The sequence below is a fragment of the Piliocolobus tephrosceles genome, chromosome 14 (genome assembly GCF_002776525.5).
Source record: "Piliocolobus tephrosceles isolate RC106 chromosome 14, ASM277652v3, whole genome shotgun sequence".
Lineage (NCBI taxonomy): Eukaryota > Metazoa > Chordata > Mammalia > Primates > Cercopithecidae > Piliocolobus > Piliocolobus tephrosceles.
In genome coordinates this window covers 79,806,488-79,821,443 of record NC_045447.1, presented here as the reverse complement: position 1 = coordinate 79,821,443, position 14,956 = coordinate 79,806,488, and the positions used below count along the sequence as shown (strand labels likewise).

The window sequence follows — 14,956 nt, the reverse complement described above, 5'->3', positions numbered from 1 at the left end:
ATGATGGTTTGGGATCATATAAATTGAGATCACATGAATGTCAAGGCGAAGAAGGTCTTAGAGTTTATTTTGAGTCAGTAGAGGCCTGCACTGGTAGAGGCACTAAAGAAGGACTAACATGAACAAAATTTAAGTCTAAAATGTGATTATGAAAGAAAATCAAATGGAAAGGAAGATAAGGGTGTTACCTTCAATTTTCTAGATAAGTGAGGGGAGTAATATTGGTCAAGACAAGTGAGTTCAAGGCCTGCGAGCTAAAGACAGGTTGTGTAAAGATTCAGCCTCAAGTTTTAGTGGAGAATGACCTCGTCAAGTCGAGCATTAGGGCATGCTTCTACTTTGCAAGATGTCAATTTAAAGGAGGTTGTGAAGGAGGCCTGTAAAGGAATCTAGGCAATAGAAGATTTCCTAGGTATTTAACCTAGGAAATCTGGTCATGCATTTGACTTTTCATGCATTTGAGATTAGATGACAATATCTGGGTGTGTCCACTTGATATCCAACAGATAAATAGTGGTCTAGGAGCAGCCCAGCCAGTAAACTTCACCATGCCAAGTAAAACAAAAGCCAGAACTGAGCACGCCATGGGACCTTGAAGGAGTGACGTAGTCAAGGCTGTCAGGTACACTGCCAGGTAGCATAGGTTGGCACAGCTTCTAAGGAGTGGAGCTGATGAAAGAGCTCCCGAGGCTTCAGCCAGTTAGAATTTCACCAGTGTGCCAGGCTACTGAGTCACAGGTATTAGTGCTTCCAGGCAGCACAGGAGCATCAGCTTTGCATTGATCAGTTTTGAGGCTCTTTTGAGACTGTATATCATCAACAGATATGAGAACATGCCGCATAAATGAAATCAGCTGTGGCGCCCATTCTACTCAGTGTATCCCAGTGTCCTGGAGATGTGATGGTGAAAATGATTGTGACAGTGGAGAAGATGAAGAAAACTGTGGTAAGAAGATCAGTGTTGAGTGACGTAACCTAAAGACCCTTTTCCTAAAGGAAGGGTGGGCAGGGGAAACTAACCTAAGCATGAAGACGCACTGACATTGACTCACTTTTCAGTGACTTCACTATCTGCTCAATTACTCATCCTTCATAACTGCCCTAAAACCCTAAAAGACATTCACATGGCAATTGGCCATTGCTTGGTGTTTCTTTTAGGCAAATAGAAATAAGAAGGTAAGTCATTCAAGGCACTTGTATGTAGCAGTAGCTCAGGGAAGCAGCAATTGTGTGGGCTTTTGTCTCTGTTGTGACAGTAATTCATGTGCCTTTTGCACTTTGGCACAATAAAATGAGGTGAGTAGGGTTGGCAAACACATTCATAGGTCTAAACTTGATTGGGTTATTGGAATAAATTATTTGAGTATTATACAAACATTTCTTTGCCCCTAAACTAGATTCTGGCATAACTTTTCGGGGGGAAAAAAAAGACACAGAAGCATGAATTAACATCTTGCCTCAGATACCCAAAGAAAAGTCTACCCAACTGGTGATACCTTTGTCTCCTGTTGCAGTTCCTGTCTCTGAAAGCTAATTCTGTTTCCTATTCTTTCATATTTCTGGTCTTGGAAAATCTTTAATAAAATGCATGTTGAAGGTGAAGTCCTGGGAAAATCACTAGGTTGAACAAACAGTGCTTTGAATGTTCTTTCAAGCTACCGCCCTTTTTATAGGGCCTCTAAAACCTTACGCAGGTCTGACAAGCATGGGTCTCCTGATATGGTAGTAGTCAAGGGAGCTCAGGGTGCTTACAGTTGAAACACCAGTCTTGTGTATAGAAGTCACCTCCTGAGGTCAATACTATTGCACCTAGTCCAATGAGTTTTAGTGTTCAATCCTAGAATTGAGTTTTCTGTATTGGTAAGCCCTTGTGCTGCCAAGTGTTTCCCTTATAAATCTAGACTTTGCTTCCCAAGAGAGTCGTGGTCTCTATTCTAATTGCCACCAAATTGTGACCTTGAAATGTTTGGCAGGAATTTAAGTCAAAGTACCAATTGGCTAGTAGGACTAGCTTATCATTGTCAGCATACCTGATTGTTAAATGGTGATTACAGCCCTGGCAGTGACTTTTTCAAAATGGAAAGTGTTTAAGACTTGTTATTCCTGATCCTTATTTAAAGGACCGAAAAGAGGAACCATGTATGGTAGTATGTGGTTCACTTCTTTTTGGTAACAGTGTCTTAATGCTTGTTTGTGAGTATTACGTTGCATGATATTCTCAGCTAGTGATGAGATCTGACAAGCTGTATGTTGATTCAAGGACAACTCAATCTCTTCCTTCCAAATTGAAATCCCTTGTTTCAGCTTGTTATTTATCACAGCCACTTTTAGAGACAATTGTGGTTCTCATCTCAAATTAATTTCCAGTCTTCAACTATTTTCTTGGTCCTTTATTTCTGTTCTTCTTATTTATAGTGTGCCTTCATTTTTTGTACAATGAGACTGTGTTCTTGATTTAACTCTGTTGTAGCCTTTAATTTGGGCTAGTAAGTTAGGATTAATGAATAAAGATCAATGTATTAGATTTTGGGACAAGAATCTTGAAAGGACCTATCTTGATGCACTTTCAGTGGGGCACCCTCTCTCTTAATAGGCAATATAACATGTAGCCCCAGTGAGTTCACCTGCTCCAGTGGCCGCTGCATCTCCAGGAACTTTGTATGCAATGGCCAGGATGACTGCAGTGATGGCAGTGATGAGCTGGACTGTGCCCCGCCAACCTGTGGTGTCCATGAGTTCCAGTGCAGCACCTCCTCCTGCATCCCCATCAGCTGGGTATGTGACGATGATGCAGACTGCTCCGACCAATCTGATGAGTCCCTGGAGCAGTGTGGCCGCCAGCCAGTTATACACACCAAGTGTCCAGCCAGCGAAATCCAGTGCGGCTCTGGCGAGTGCATCCATAAGAAGTGGCGATGTGACGGGGACCCTGACTGCAAGGACGGCAGTGATGAGGTCAACTGTCGTAAGTAGCTTTCTAGCATGGCATGTTCAGTTCTCTTCTGTGTATCAACTGGGACAATTTGCTGGCTTCATTCCATGGGGTTTCCTCCCTTTGTAGCCTCTCGAACCTGCCGACCTGACCAATTTGAGTGTGAGGATGGCAGCTGCATCCATGGCAGCAGGCAGTGTAATGGTATCCGAGACTGTGTCGATGGTTCCGATGAAGTCAACTGCAAAAATGGTAAGGGTTTCTTCTTGTTGGTCAAGCAATGGATTGCTCTGACCAGACCCGCTCATGAAATCTCTTTTCTTTGTTTCTCTTTGTAGTCAATCAGTGCTTGGGCCCTGGAAAATTCAAATGCAGAAGTGGAGAATGCATAGATATCAGCAAAGTATGTAACCAGGAGCAGGACTGCAGGGACTGGAGTGATGAGCCCCTGAAAGAATGTCGTAAGTGTACTTGTTGCTCAAGTACAAACCCTGGAAGTTTGATACAATCCAGCATAGCTAACACTGTAGACCCCGCGTGAATGGCTGATTAAACTTTTGAATATACTGAAGTTCAATTGTAGACTTCAGAGTGATACTTTATGACTTAAAAACCCAGGTAGGACAAACTATAGGGTTTGTTTTTGTTATTTGTTTTTTGTGTTTTTTGAGACGGAGTTCCACTCTTGTTGCCCAGGCTGGAGTGCATTGATGCAATCTTGGCTCATTGCAACTTCTGCCTCCCAGGTTCAAGCAATTATCCTGCCTCAGCCTCCCGAGTAGCTGGAACTATAGGCACCCGCCACCATGCCCTTTTTTTTTTTTTTTTTTTTTTTTTGTATTTTTAGTAAAGACAAGGTTTCCCCATGTTGGCTAGGCTGGTCTCAAACTGCTGACCTCGTGATCCACCTGCCTCGGCCTTCCAAAGTGCTGGGATTATAGGCATGAGCCACCGTGCCTAGCCCAAACTAGTTTATAGTTTAACCTCCTTAAAGATAACTGATCATCAATAGAGAAACTTGACTAAATGCTGCTTGACCAACTGGTAACTTGCCAAGGAGATAGATAATCCACCCTGAAATATATACCTATAAAATAAATGATTAGGTCTTAGACAAATCATGGGTTTGACCAGGCCAACTAGATAAGTTATCAAATAGCTTGGGTTTTAAATGTGAAAGACAGGTATTGAAAATAAGTTGTCAAGTGACTGCTACATTTTTATTCCAGATATAAACGAATGCTTGGTAAATAATGGCGGATGTTCCCATATCTGCAAAGACCTAGTTATAGGCTACGAGTGTGACTGTGCAGCTGGGTTTGAACTGATAGATAGGAAAACCTGTGGAGGTGAGTCTAAGAAGAAAACCTGGACCCTGCGGGTGATGGGAAAGTGTAGTATTACCTAGTAAGGTATAGGAGCAGCAAGACTAATTCTGATTTCCCTCCTAGATATTGATGAATGCCAAAATCCAGGAATCTGCAGTCAAATTTGTATCAACTTAAAAGGCGGTTACAAGTGTGAATGTAGTCGTGGCTATCAGATGGATCTTGCCACTGGCGTGTGCAAGGCAGTAGGTAAATGAACTTGGACTGGTGTAGCTATTGTACCTTTACAAGTAAGTCCCTCTAAAAGGTACAGCCAGTGACCACAGTAGTCAAACTAAACATGAAATCGTACTTGAGAACAATGTTGCTAACCTTATAATACAGCAGTATCAGTTAAATAGCAGATCTCTCCCCTGGACATCTATCTTGGTCATTCCTTTTGCGTATGATACCATGAATACCTACCAGGTTTGCATGCTGTCTGTTTCCAAAACTTGAGTGCAACTCAGATAAGTGACTTATTCATCACCCACCCTGTTGTTGAAGGCTGTAACCCCAGGACTGCCTTCCTAAACCATAGGAAGCACTTGCAGGTCCCAGGGGCAGGAGCTCCAGAACAGATACTACTGACGTATTCCACAATACCTTTACTTTCTAAGATCTCTGCTGGGAGGAGATGGTTTAGAAAGACCTTGCCTTCTTAAAGCAAAACTAAGTAACCCTGACTTTGATCTTGCAGGCAAAGAGCCAAGTCTGATCTTCACTAATCGAAGAGACATCAGGAAGATTGGCTTAGAGAGGAAAGAATATATCCAACTAGTTGAACAGCTAAGAAACACTGTGGCTCTCGATGCTGACATTGCTGCTCAGAAACTATTCTGGGCTGATCTAAGCCAAAAGGCTATCTTCAGGTAACTTTCAGTTCCATTTGTGGTGTCTTGACATAAGTCATTGTCACTTGGGAAGTGATCTTTGGGATAGTTTGGAGGAGTTTCATTTTGTGCCTAGCCCCATCTAGCATCTAATTACTTGGGGACATTAAATCTAACACTAATTCTTTATTAAATTGTTATCATTTCCTAATTAGAAACTAATAATTGCCTATGAAGTAAAAGATGACATCTTTCATATTTTTTATATTTTCTCCCTTTTCTCTACAGTTAATTGAGAACTGTTTATTGTTGCTACAAATAGAAATGGTAGTACAGCCATTTCTTAATGGTAACTATAGAAACTCAGATGATGGATACTGAAACAAATAGCTTCACTTATAAATTTGTTGTTCTTGTATATAGAATACATACCAGCAACTAGATAATCCACAGCATTATTAATTTAGCATCAGTAAGCAGCATGGTTAAATAATTTGAGTGGTGAGCTGTGGTGCTACTAGATTTCTTTCTGAATGAAGTCATTGACCATTTTGTAAGCAAAAAGTCCATTCTCCAAGCTCTAATTGTGTCAAACTCTTAAATTTCTTGTGACCTATTCTGTTTCAGTGCCTCAATTGATGACAAGGTTGGTAGACATGTTAAAATGATCGACAATGTCTATAATCCTGCAGCCATTGCTGTTGATTGGGTGTACAAGACCATCTACTGGACTGATGCGGCTTCTAAGACTATTTCAGTAGCTACCCTAGATGGAACCAAGAGGAAGTTCCTGTTTAACTCTGATTTGCGAGAGCCTGCCTCCATAGCTGTGGACCCACTGTCTGGGTTTGTACGCCGTTTTCCATCACATAGCTTTTTGAATGGTATCTGTGTAGGTCAGGAGCTTTCTCATACCTGAATTAGTACTAAAATCTCAAGGTTTATCAGCCCTCTACAACAAAGAATGAGAATTCTAATTCAAGATATCAGTTTTGCCTCAGTTGAATGACCCTAGGATGGCCTTATCTGTATGACAGGTCCTCCTGTCTGACTCGTGTGACTGATTGCTGGTTGGTATTAATGAATTAACATTCCTGATTTGATGTGTGTACCAAAAGCTGTATCTGAACCCTTTTGCCCACCCAGTTTCTATGCAAGTGATTTTTTAGTTTTTGACTGAATACTTTGCTGTGCTAGCTCTGGGTGATCAAACCTAAATGACAGCCTGAATTGTGGGGATTTGGGTAACGACATTGCATCTAAGTGTGCAAGTTGTCTGAAAGTCCAGCAGAAATAAACAGACCTTTATAGAAACATTTCACTAAGGGGGTTCCCTAAATTACCACTAAGTAACATAGAAGAGCAGCTTAGGAAGTTGACTAAGGCTGTAGTCATCACAACTGGCCCCCATGCAGCCTCATTAGAACTCAATCAGCCAACCCCTGCTATGAAATTTAAAAGATATTTGTCTTTCACTCCTCTGAAAGAAGTGACCTTTTAAAAAGGAAACATAACTTTGTGACTTTGGGCCGAAATTTAAATGTCAGACAAACATAGATTATTACAGTTAATAATGAACTTGCAGATTCTTAATATTCAATTTTATTTACCTAGAACAAAATTTAGACCCTTAAGTGTTACTATTTGTCACTAGAGAACCCCTTGAGTTTTCTGCTCAAATTTTAAATTTTTTGTTTCAAGCTACAACTTTATTCCTTCTAAACCACTGAGGCTTATTTCTCATTTAATTCTTCACAGCTTTGTTTACTGGTCAGACTGGGGTGAACCAGCTAAAATAGAAAAAGCAGGAATGAATGGATTTGATAGACGTCCACTGGTGACAGTGGATATCCAGTGGCCTAACGGAATTACACTTGGTATGTATGTTCTTCCTTCTCGACCACCCACTCAACTATCTTCATAGTGTTTCCATTTATCTCCATGGTGAATTCTCGACTAGCAGATGACTCTTCTGCTTCCGCCTAAATTCTAGCAGGAATTTTCAATGGGAGTAACTGAACAACAGAAGTAAAATGGTGGATTAGCAAATTACACATTCCATAACTACTGACCTGTTGTCCAGCTGGGCCTAATATGTGACATGAACTCAGTGAAGGTTAGGTCTTGGGTGCACTCACACTAAATATTCTGGGCATGAGTGCCTTAGCATTTCCTGAATTGCAGGCTTTTAACAGTTTTCTTCTGGCCTTTTGGAGGAGAACAACAAAATGCCAGCCTCTTTTAATATTTTCTGTAATGTGAGTAATATTTCTTAAGTCATTTACTTTGAGAATCTCAGATACCCTGTTAGTCCCCAAAAATGAATGTGGATACAGATTCTGCATGCTGCTTTGCCAGGTTTGTGTGACCCCTGTTAAGAAACCCTGTTGGGGAAAGAACCATAAAAGTAGAATATTAATTCATTAGATGTTTTAAATGGAAGCCAGAGTAGTAGTGGCTTGTCATGTAATGACAGTTCTTTTCCTACCTAGACCTTATAAAAAGCCGCCTCTATTGGCTTGATTCTAAGTTGCACATGTTATCCAGCGTGGACTTGAATGGCCAAGATCGTAGGATAGTACTAAAGTCTCTGGAGTTCCTAGCTCACCCTCTTGCGCTAACAATATTTGAGGTAAGATGTGTCTCACATCAAAGTGTGTATACCTTTCAGCTACTATATCACTTTGAGGAGAAATGATAGACATGGCGGGAGGAGGGAAGAGCAGCTGAGCATGGCTTGAGGAACTGCTTTCACTTAAAACCTGGTACAAATTAGACACTAATTCCCAGAAGCACTTCAAACCTAAACTTGATTATTTTACAGTTTTATATCTAGTGTCCCAGCTCAGCATTCAATAAACTTAGTCCATTAAATGAGAAGTAACTGATAATGACCTTAGAAATGGACTTGTGTTAATCTTGGACGTACATGCTAATTGTGGGGTTCTGTTGTAGGATCGTGTCTACTGGATAGATGGGGAAAACGAAGCAGTCTATGGTGCCAATAAATTCACTGGATCAGAGCTAGCCACTCTAGTCAACAACCTTAATGATGCCCAAGACATCATTGTCTATCATGAACTTGTACAGCCATCAGGTACCGTGGAGAAGCACAGTCCTTAATAACCACTTTAAGGGAAGCAGCATGACACAGAACCTGCTGGATGTCAGTAGCTCTTGGCAACTCACCTTTCTTTAAAAGGAACGTTTGCCCTCCCGTACCCTACCTCAAACATTTCACACGTTATTTTTTTTATTTCTGCTGCCTTAGAGAAATGGCTTCTCAGCTTCAGCTCCTAGCTTCCCTCCCAAGCCTCAGTGTCCGATCTTTTATTTCTGCTTCTTCCATGTCCCCTTGGCCTTCAGCCCCTCTTGCCAAGTCTATTGCAGTAGCCTCCAAAGTAGCTTGTGTGCTACAGACTTCCTTTACTGTTAGTTTGCTAGGATTTTTGCAATGTAGTGCCACAAACTGCCTTAAACCACAGAAGTTTATTGTCTCAAAATTCTGGAGGCCAGAAGTCTGAAATCAAGGTGCCAGCAGGGTTGGTGCCTCTTGAGGGCTGTGAGGGAAGGGTCTGTTCGGGGCCTCTTTTCCTGGTCTGTTGACAGTGCTCTTCCACCTGTGTCTCCACATCATCTTCCCTCTGTATATGCTTTTGTCCAGGTTTCTTTTTTTCTTTTTTTGGAGACTGAGTTTTGCTCTGTCACCCAGCCTGGAGTGCAGTGACACAATCTCAGCTCACTGCAACCTCCACCACCTGTGTTCAAACAATTCTCTTGCTTCAGCCTCCCGAGTTGCTGGGACTACAGGAGTGAGCCACCGTGCCCAGCTACATTTTGTATTTTTAGTAGAGATGGGGTTTCACTGTGTTCACTATGTTGGCCAGACGGTCTCAAACTCCTGACCCCAAGTAATCTGCCTGCCTCGGCCTCCCAAAGTGCTGGAATTACAGGCGTGAACTGTAATACCAGTCATATTGAATTAGAGCCCACCTTAATGACCTCATTTTAACTTGATTACCTCTGTAAATATCCTGTCTTTAATATCTCCAAATCAGATCACATTCTGAGGTACGAGGACTTCAATAGATGAATTTTAGGGAGGAACACAATTCAACTTGTAGCACCTACTTTCTCCCTGTGACACACCTGATATAGGATTGTGTAGATTCTTCAACACATCAGGTTATATTATGTCCTGCTGAAAACACTGGGCTGGTTCTATCTAAATAAAACCTTCAAACCTTCTTAAGACTGAGTTTCCTTCCACTTTGTTGGAGCAAGTCAAGAGAAAACCAGGAGAACACGCCTAGTCTCCTTTCTCTGAGCCTTCACACTAAACCTTGGGCCAATAGTAAGAGCCAGTCCTGGTCCCTCATCTCCCTTCCCCACCACCTCTTTTGGAATCTATCTCTTAAAGACATAACTTTTACAGTCTGTCTCCAAGAGGTCCCTTATCTGATGTCCTTAGAGCATGCTGCCTGTACCTTTATACTTATTCTTCCTTGATATTGCTCTCACTTGAAGGATTGGCAGAGTCGACAAGTCTAAGCTCTTGGTGGCAAGGACTCAGGTCTTCAACATGTAGAACAAGGCTTTATATATACTAGGCATTGGAATACCCATTTTAATGGTATTTTTTTCCTGACTAGGTAAAAATTGGTGTGAAGAAGACATGGAGAATGGAGGATGTGAATACCTATGTCTGCCAGCACCACAGATTAATGATCACTCTCCAAAATATACCTGTTCCTGTCCCAATGGGTACAATCTAGAGGAAAATGGCCGAGACTGCCAAAGTAAGGCATTTTGTGTTTTAACCACAAGTAGAACATACAACAAGCAATATAAGACACAAGTTTGGCTTTTTAAGAATTCTGTTTTAGCTAATTCTCTGAATAGATTTGAGAAGGTATCTGCTATGGTTGTATGCCGGGTTATCATGTCATTTCTTTAGACCTGACTCTAACCCATTTCAACATTAAATGAGTTTATAGGAGACTAAAGTGTCAACATACCTTATACTAATTTGTACCAATTAGTCCCTTAGCAGCACTGAGCTAGCCAACTTGCAGGTAACTAAACGAGGCCTTAACATTTTTCCTCAAAAGGAGGAGGACAGAAACTATGCTTAAGGAAGGCCATGGTTACAGAAACCTCATTGCCTCAGTGGGTGACGCTTCCCTAAAATAACACGTAAGCCGAATTTGCCTTTAGTCTTCTGTTCTTAGCTTTTGATAAAGTGGCAAATTAAACTCATTTGTGTGGCCAAGGAGCTCATATGGTGAGGCTGGTGAGGTTTTTACTAGCGTGATTCATGGTCAGGTCACGGCAGGGATTAGCTCAGTTTACCAAGAAATTAGTTGCAAGACAGTCTGGTATGCCTGGTACACCAGAGCATCTTGAAAACATTTCTTGTAATTTCCAGGAACATGGGATATTGTTTAGAGGGATAAAATACGGTTGTCCATCATTTTGAATTGTCAAATTCCAAACACTGACTATTCTTCCCAAAGTTTCATGTATCTCTTTTTGCATGAAGATTGCTATTTCAATTTTGACACATCAGCTGTACAACTTAGTTCAGCAGTGGTTTGTCTATTTTACCTGGTTTTAAAATAAGCTTTTGCATGGCTTGTCTGGACAAAACAGCTAGCCATTCTGGAACCTTGGCATTAACCAGGTTCTTGGTTTTTATGATTCAGGTACTGCAACTACTGTGACTTACAGTGAGACAAAAGATACGAACACAACAGAAATTTCACCAACTAGTGGACTAGTTCCTGGAGGTATCGAGTTCAGTACTGCAAACTGTTAATCTCCACTAACAGCCACACTCTTTGTATCTATAGCTTAAATAATTAATGCAACCTTTAACTACTATTTCTGCCCCAATTGGTAACCTATATTTAAACACCAAAGACTTAAAATTTGCATATCTTTTCCTGACTGATCTTTAAGATTTCTAGTAGAGAATTGTCAGTGAAATGGCTACTACAGCATGTGACTCAAATACTTCTAGGCCAGAGTTGTTCCTGGTGTTCAGTTGTAGTAGATACTGAACATCAATGTTGGATGCAAAGCTTTTGGCTCCTTACCTGATGAGTAAATCTCTAAATCTTAATACAGACCCTTCTAAACTTATTCCTTTTATTCCTCTGTAGGGGTCAATGTGACCACAGCAGTATCAGAGGTCAGTGTTCCCCCAAAAGGGACTTCTGCTGCATGGGCCGTTCTTCCTCTCTGTAAGTAGATTTCCTACAAGTCTGGGTTCAAGAACTTCTTAGATACCAGATGAAGATTTTTTTGTTCACCTGGAGCTACCCCTTTCATGGCCCTTTATGCTGTCATAGCACTTATGACACTGAATTATATTCACTTTCTCCCCCACATAGTACACTAAATTCAGGCCCATATCTTTCTCTTCAGCTGTGCCCTTGGCACAGTAACTGGCATGAAAATTTTCAACAGTTAGTTAATGCTTTCCACTTCAGCACTGTTAGCCTGGCTTATCCCCTTATAAGTCTCTCTAACTGCTCTTCTGTTCTGCCTTTGAAATGTGTGTAATGCTTTATACAGAGGAGATGCACAAATGCTTTCTTGAAGAGTTACAGGACTTGTTGAGGGTAAATTAAAAGCAGTTAAGAATTTTCAAACCTATGGAAAAGGACCTCTAAAACTATTATGAGACATGCGAATTATAAGGACTTGGCTATAAAAGCCTTTGTCCTAAATTAATAGATTCCAAGCTTAGCTAACACACCAGGAACACCTGAATAGCTCTCCAGAACCTTCTGCAATTTTAATTTGGTGAGCCTAAGGTGGGACCGAGGACCCTGCCCTTGCCTGGATGGATGTGGCTAGCCCAGCTCCAGTGCGTAGAACTACCTCTGGGCTGAACTTGTTTCAAGCTCCTGGCCCATGTTTATTCCAACTTCTAGTTATCCTAGCTCCATAAAACATGACATTTTTACTAATGTCAATTATTATGGATTCCTTAACATTATTACCTTTCTTGTATGTTCCAATACTAAGCTCACTTAGCTATCCTGATTTTTTTCAGTGCTCTTAGTGATGGCAGCAGTAGGTGGCTACTTGATGTGGCGGAATTGGCAACACAAGAACATGAAAAGTATGAACTTTGACAATCCTGTGTACTTGAAAACCACTGAAGAGGACCTCTCCATAGACATTGGTAGACACAGTGCTTCTGTCGGACACACATACCCAGCAGTAAGTCAGCTTTGTGTCTTTATACACCATGGCTTGAAGTGAGACTTTTCAGAAAGGAGACCTAGGCTGGAAAGAGAGCCATTAGGATGATGGAGTTACCGAACACTTCATCTGCTACCTGGATATTAGACAGTGTAGCCTGTTAGAACATAAGTCAGTCAGTTGATCAGCATCTAACCCTCACCAAATGGCAAGAGGGTCAACTTAAGGTCACCACTATATTAAGATATTTTTGGTTATAGAAATGACATGTAAATATTAGCATGAACCAAGTAGCTCTTTACTGAACTATTAAATCCATTGCCTACTGGATATTTGAAAGTAAATTAACATATCATATATAGGGGAGTTGGCTTAAAGTCAGTGTATTGAGTAAGATTCACTTAGCCAAACTTATGATACGCTTTGCTTTAAAAAGTATCCCACCACACTTACACACTTAGTATAGCTAGCTTTTCTTCTAGCAGTAGTCATTCACTTGTTCTTCAGATGTAACCCAAGTGGAGTATTTGGCCTTCACTTAGGAAACAGGCTGAAAAAAACAAGTATTGATTGCTCCCCTCTCAAGCTCTGGTGAAACATGGAACAGTGGTCAATTCTTGACACACAGATGGCTTTTCACATTTTTCTCCAAGACTTAGAGGCAGAATCAGTCACACTATCTTATCTCACTACCAAGCAGGTATAGTTGAATTCAAATTAAATCCATGAGTGATACAACTCAGTACTCTTTTGTATCTGACTTTTCTTCTGAGCACTCTGAGTGTTCGCGTGACCAACTAAAAAGCAGGGTCCATTTTAAAGATGAGAGTTGCTATCAGTGAGTGATCACCAAGCTCATTCCATACTTCTTCTTTTCCACAGATATCAGTTGTAAGCACAGATGATGATCTAGCTTGACTTCTGTGACAAGTCTTGACCTTTGAGGTCTAAACAAATACCCCCGTCGGAATGGTAACCGAGCCAGCAGCTGAAGTCTCTTTCTTCCTCTCGGCTGGAAGAACATCAAGATACCTTTGTGTGGATCAAGCTTGTGTACTTGACCGTTTTTATATTATTACTTTTGTAAATATTCTTGTCCACATTCTACTTCAGCTTTGGATGTGGTTACCAAGTATCTGTAACCCTTGAATTTCTAGACAGTATTGCCACCTCTGGCCAAATATGCACTTTCCCTAGAAAGCCATATTCCAGCAATGAAACTTGTGCTATAGTGTATACGACCCTGTACATACATTGTATAGGCCATCTGTAAATATCCCAGAGAACAATCACTATTCTTAAGCACTTTGAAAATATTTCTATGTAAATTATTGTAAACTTTTTCAATGGTTGGGACAATGGCAATAGGATAAAACGGGTTACTAAGATGAAATTGCCAAAAAAAATTTGTAAGCTAATTTTGTACGTATGAATGAAATCTTTGACCTCAATGGAGGTTTGCAAAGACTGAGTGTTCAAACTACTGTACATTTTTTTTCAAGTGCTAAAAAATTAAACCAAGCAGCTTAACCATGGTTTGTGCCTGTTCCTGTAGGATGAAATCCTAGCCTGAGTAGTATCAAGTGTTCTAACTGTGTGAGCTATAATTCTTCATGTTGTATAACTAAGCCTGTAATTGGGCTAGTTTCTCTTACACCCAAGTACAGCTAAAAAATGAAGTACTGTTTAACATTTAGCTCCCAAAATATTTCTTACTGTGTAAAAGAAGCTAGCTTAGTCTGTATCTAGAATTCCTCTTGGTTAGAGGAGTTTCTTTTCCATTAACTTGTTTCCTGATCGAGAAACACATGCTAAGATTTCTATGAATTCTGCTTCTTTATAGTTAAGTCTGTTTTCCATGTTCTGTCATTTATTTAGGTCAAGGACAAGTGCCTTCTAAGGCATGGATAAGGGCTTTCTTCTTATAAAAGTCTAGACTGTCTTACTGTGAAGATGGCCAGGGAGGATAGCAAGCAATGGCATTCTTGAACAATCTAAGGCAGGGTTCCCAGTGTGGTCCCGGGAACAGAAGCATCTGCATCACCTGGGAATGTGTTAGAAATGCAAGTTCTCAGCCCCATCCCAGACCTACTGAATCAGAAACTCTGCGGGCTAGGGCTGAAACCTGCTTTCATAAGCCCTTCAGGCAATACTGATGTAAACTAAAGCTTAAAAACCACTGTTTTAATGTGACTTCATGAAGAATATCATTGTAATATCACCTAAATTTTTATCCTGGCTGGGATAGGGCAGATTCTTCTTATGGACAATTTCTGGAACTTACAGTATGAAGAGCAGATGAAGAGTTTGAGACAAAAAGTTGCACAGGGAGTTTAGTGAATTTTTCCATCAGGTTGGCCATTACTTCCTTTCTCCAAAGTCTCAGGATGTCTGGAAGCAAGGAAAGACACAAGACTGGAAGCGTCGGGTGGATGCTGTGTGTCACAAGTGAGGTGGAGAGTTGACTGCGGAAGGTACAGCAATTCCTCTGGAATTAAATGACCGACCAACACTGTAGGAAGATGATGAAGAGAAGATGTTTTGAGTCGCTACATGAATCAGTGGATGACTCATATTTTCACTTGCATATGAAATATAAGGCAGTTAAC

The 14,956-nt window shown here is 40.8% G+C and overlaps 1 protein-coding gene across 2 annotated transcripts in view; it reads left to right on the top strand.

Annotated features, from left to right (window-relative positions):
* VLDLR (very low density lipoprotein receptor) overlaps nucleotides 1-13,877 on the top strand; it is a 32,866-nt gene extending 18,989 nt beyond the window's left edge. Inside the window, exons 4-19 of one of the 2 annotated variants that reach the window (XM_023213196.2) lie at nucleotides 824-946; nucleotides 2,594-2,965; nucleotides 3,062-3,184; nucleotides 3,271-3,393; nucleotides 4,162-4,281; nucleotides 4,384-4,509; nucleotides 5,000-5,171; nucleotides 5,760-5,978; nucleotides 6,891-7,009; nucleotides 7,625-7,764; nucleotides 8,088-8,229; nucleotides 9,785-9,931; nucleotides 10,838-10,921; nucleotides 11,297-11,377; nucleotides 12,196-12,365; nucleotides 13,230-13,877. In XM_023213196.2, coding sequence (XP_023068964.1) covers nucleotides 824-946; nucleotides 2,594-2,965; nucleotides 3,062-3,184; nucleotides 3,271-3,393; nucleotides 4,162-4,281; nucleotides 4,384-4,509; nucleotides 5,000-5,171; nucleotides 5,760-5,978; nucleotides 6,891-7,009; nucleotides 7,625-7,764; nucleotides 8,088-8,229; nucleotides 9,785-9,931; nucleotides 10,838-10,921; nucleotides 11,297-11,377; nucleotides 12,196-12,365; nucleotides 13,230-13,265 — 2,297 coding nt within the window. In that variant the 3' untranslated portion in view covers nucleotides 13,266-13,877. The remainder of the gene's footprint in view (nucleotides 1-823; nucleotides 947-2,593; nucleotides 2,966-3,061; nucleotides 3,185-3,270; nucleotides 3,394-4,161; nucleotides 4,282-4,383; nucleotides 4,510-4,999; nucleotides 5,172-5,759; nucleotides 5,979-6,890; nucleotides 7,010-7,624; nucleotides 7,765-8,087; nucleotides 8,230-9,784; nucleotides 9,932-10,837; nucleotides 10,922-11,296; nucleotides 11,378-12,195; nucleotides 12,366-13,229) is intronic. The other variant, XM_023213197.2, reaches the window with a different exon arrangement.
* Nucleotides 13,878-14,956: the final 1,079 nt, after the last annotated feature.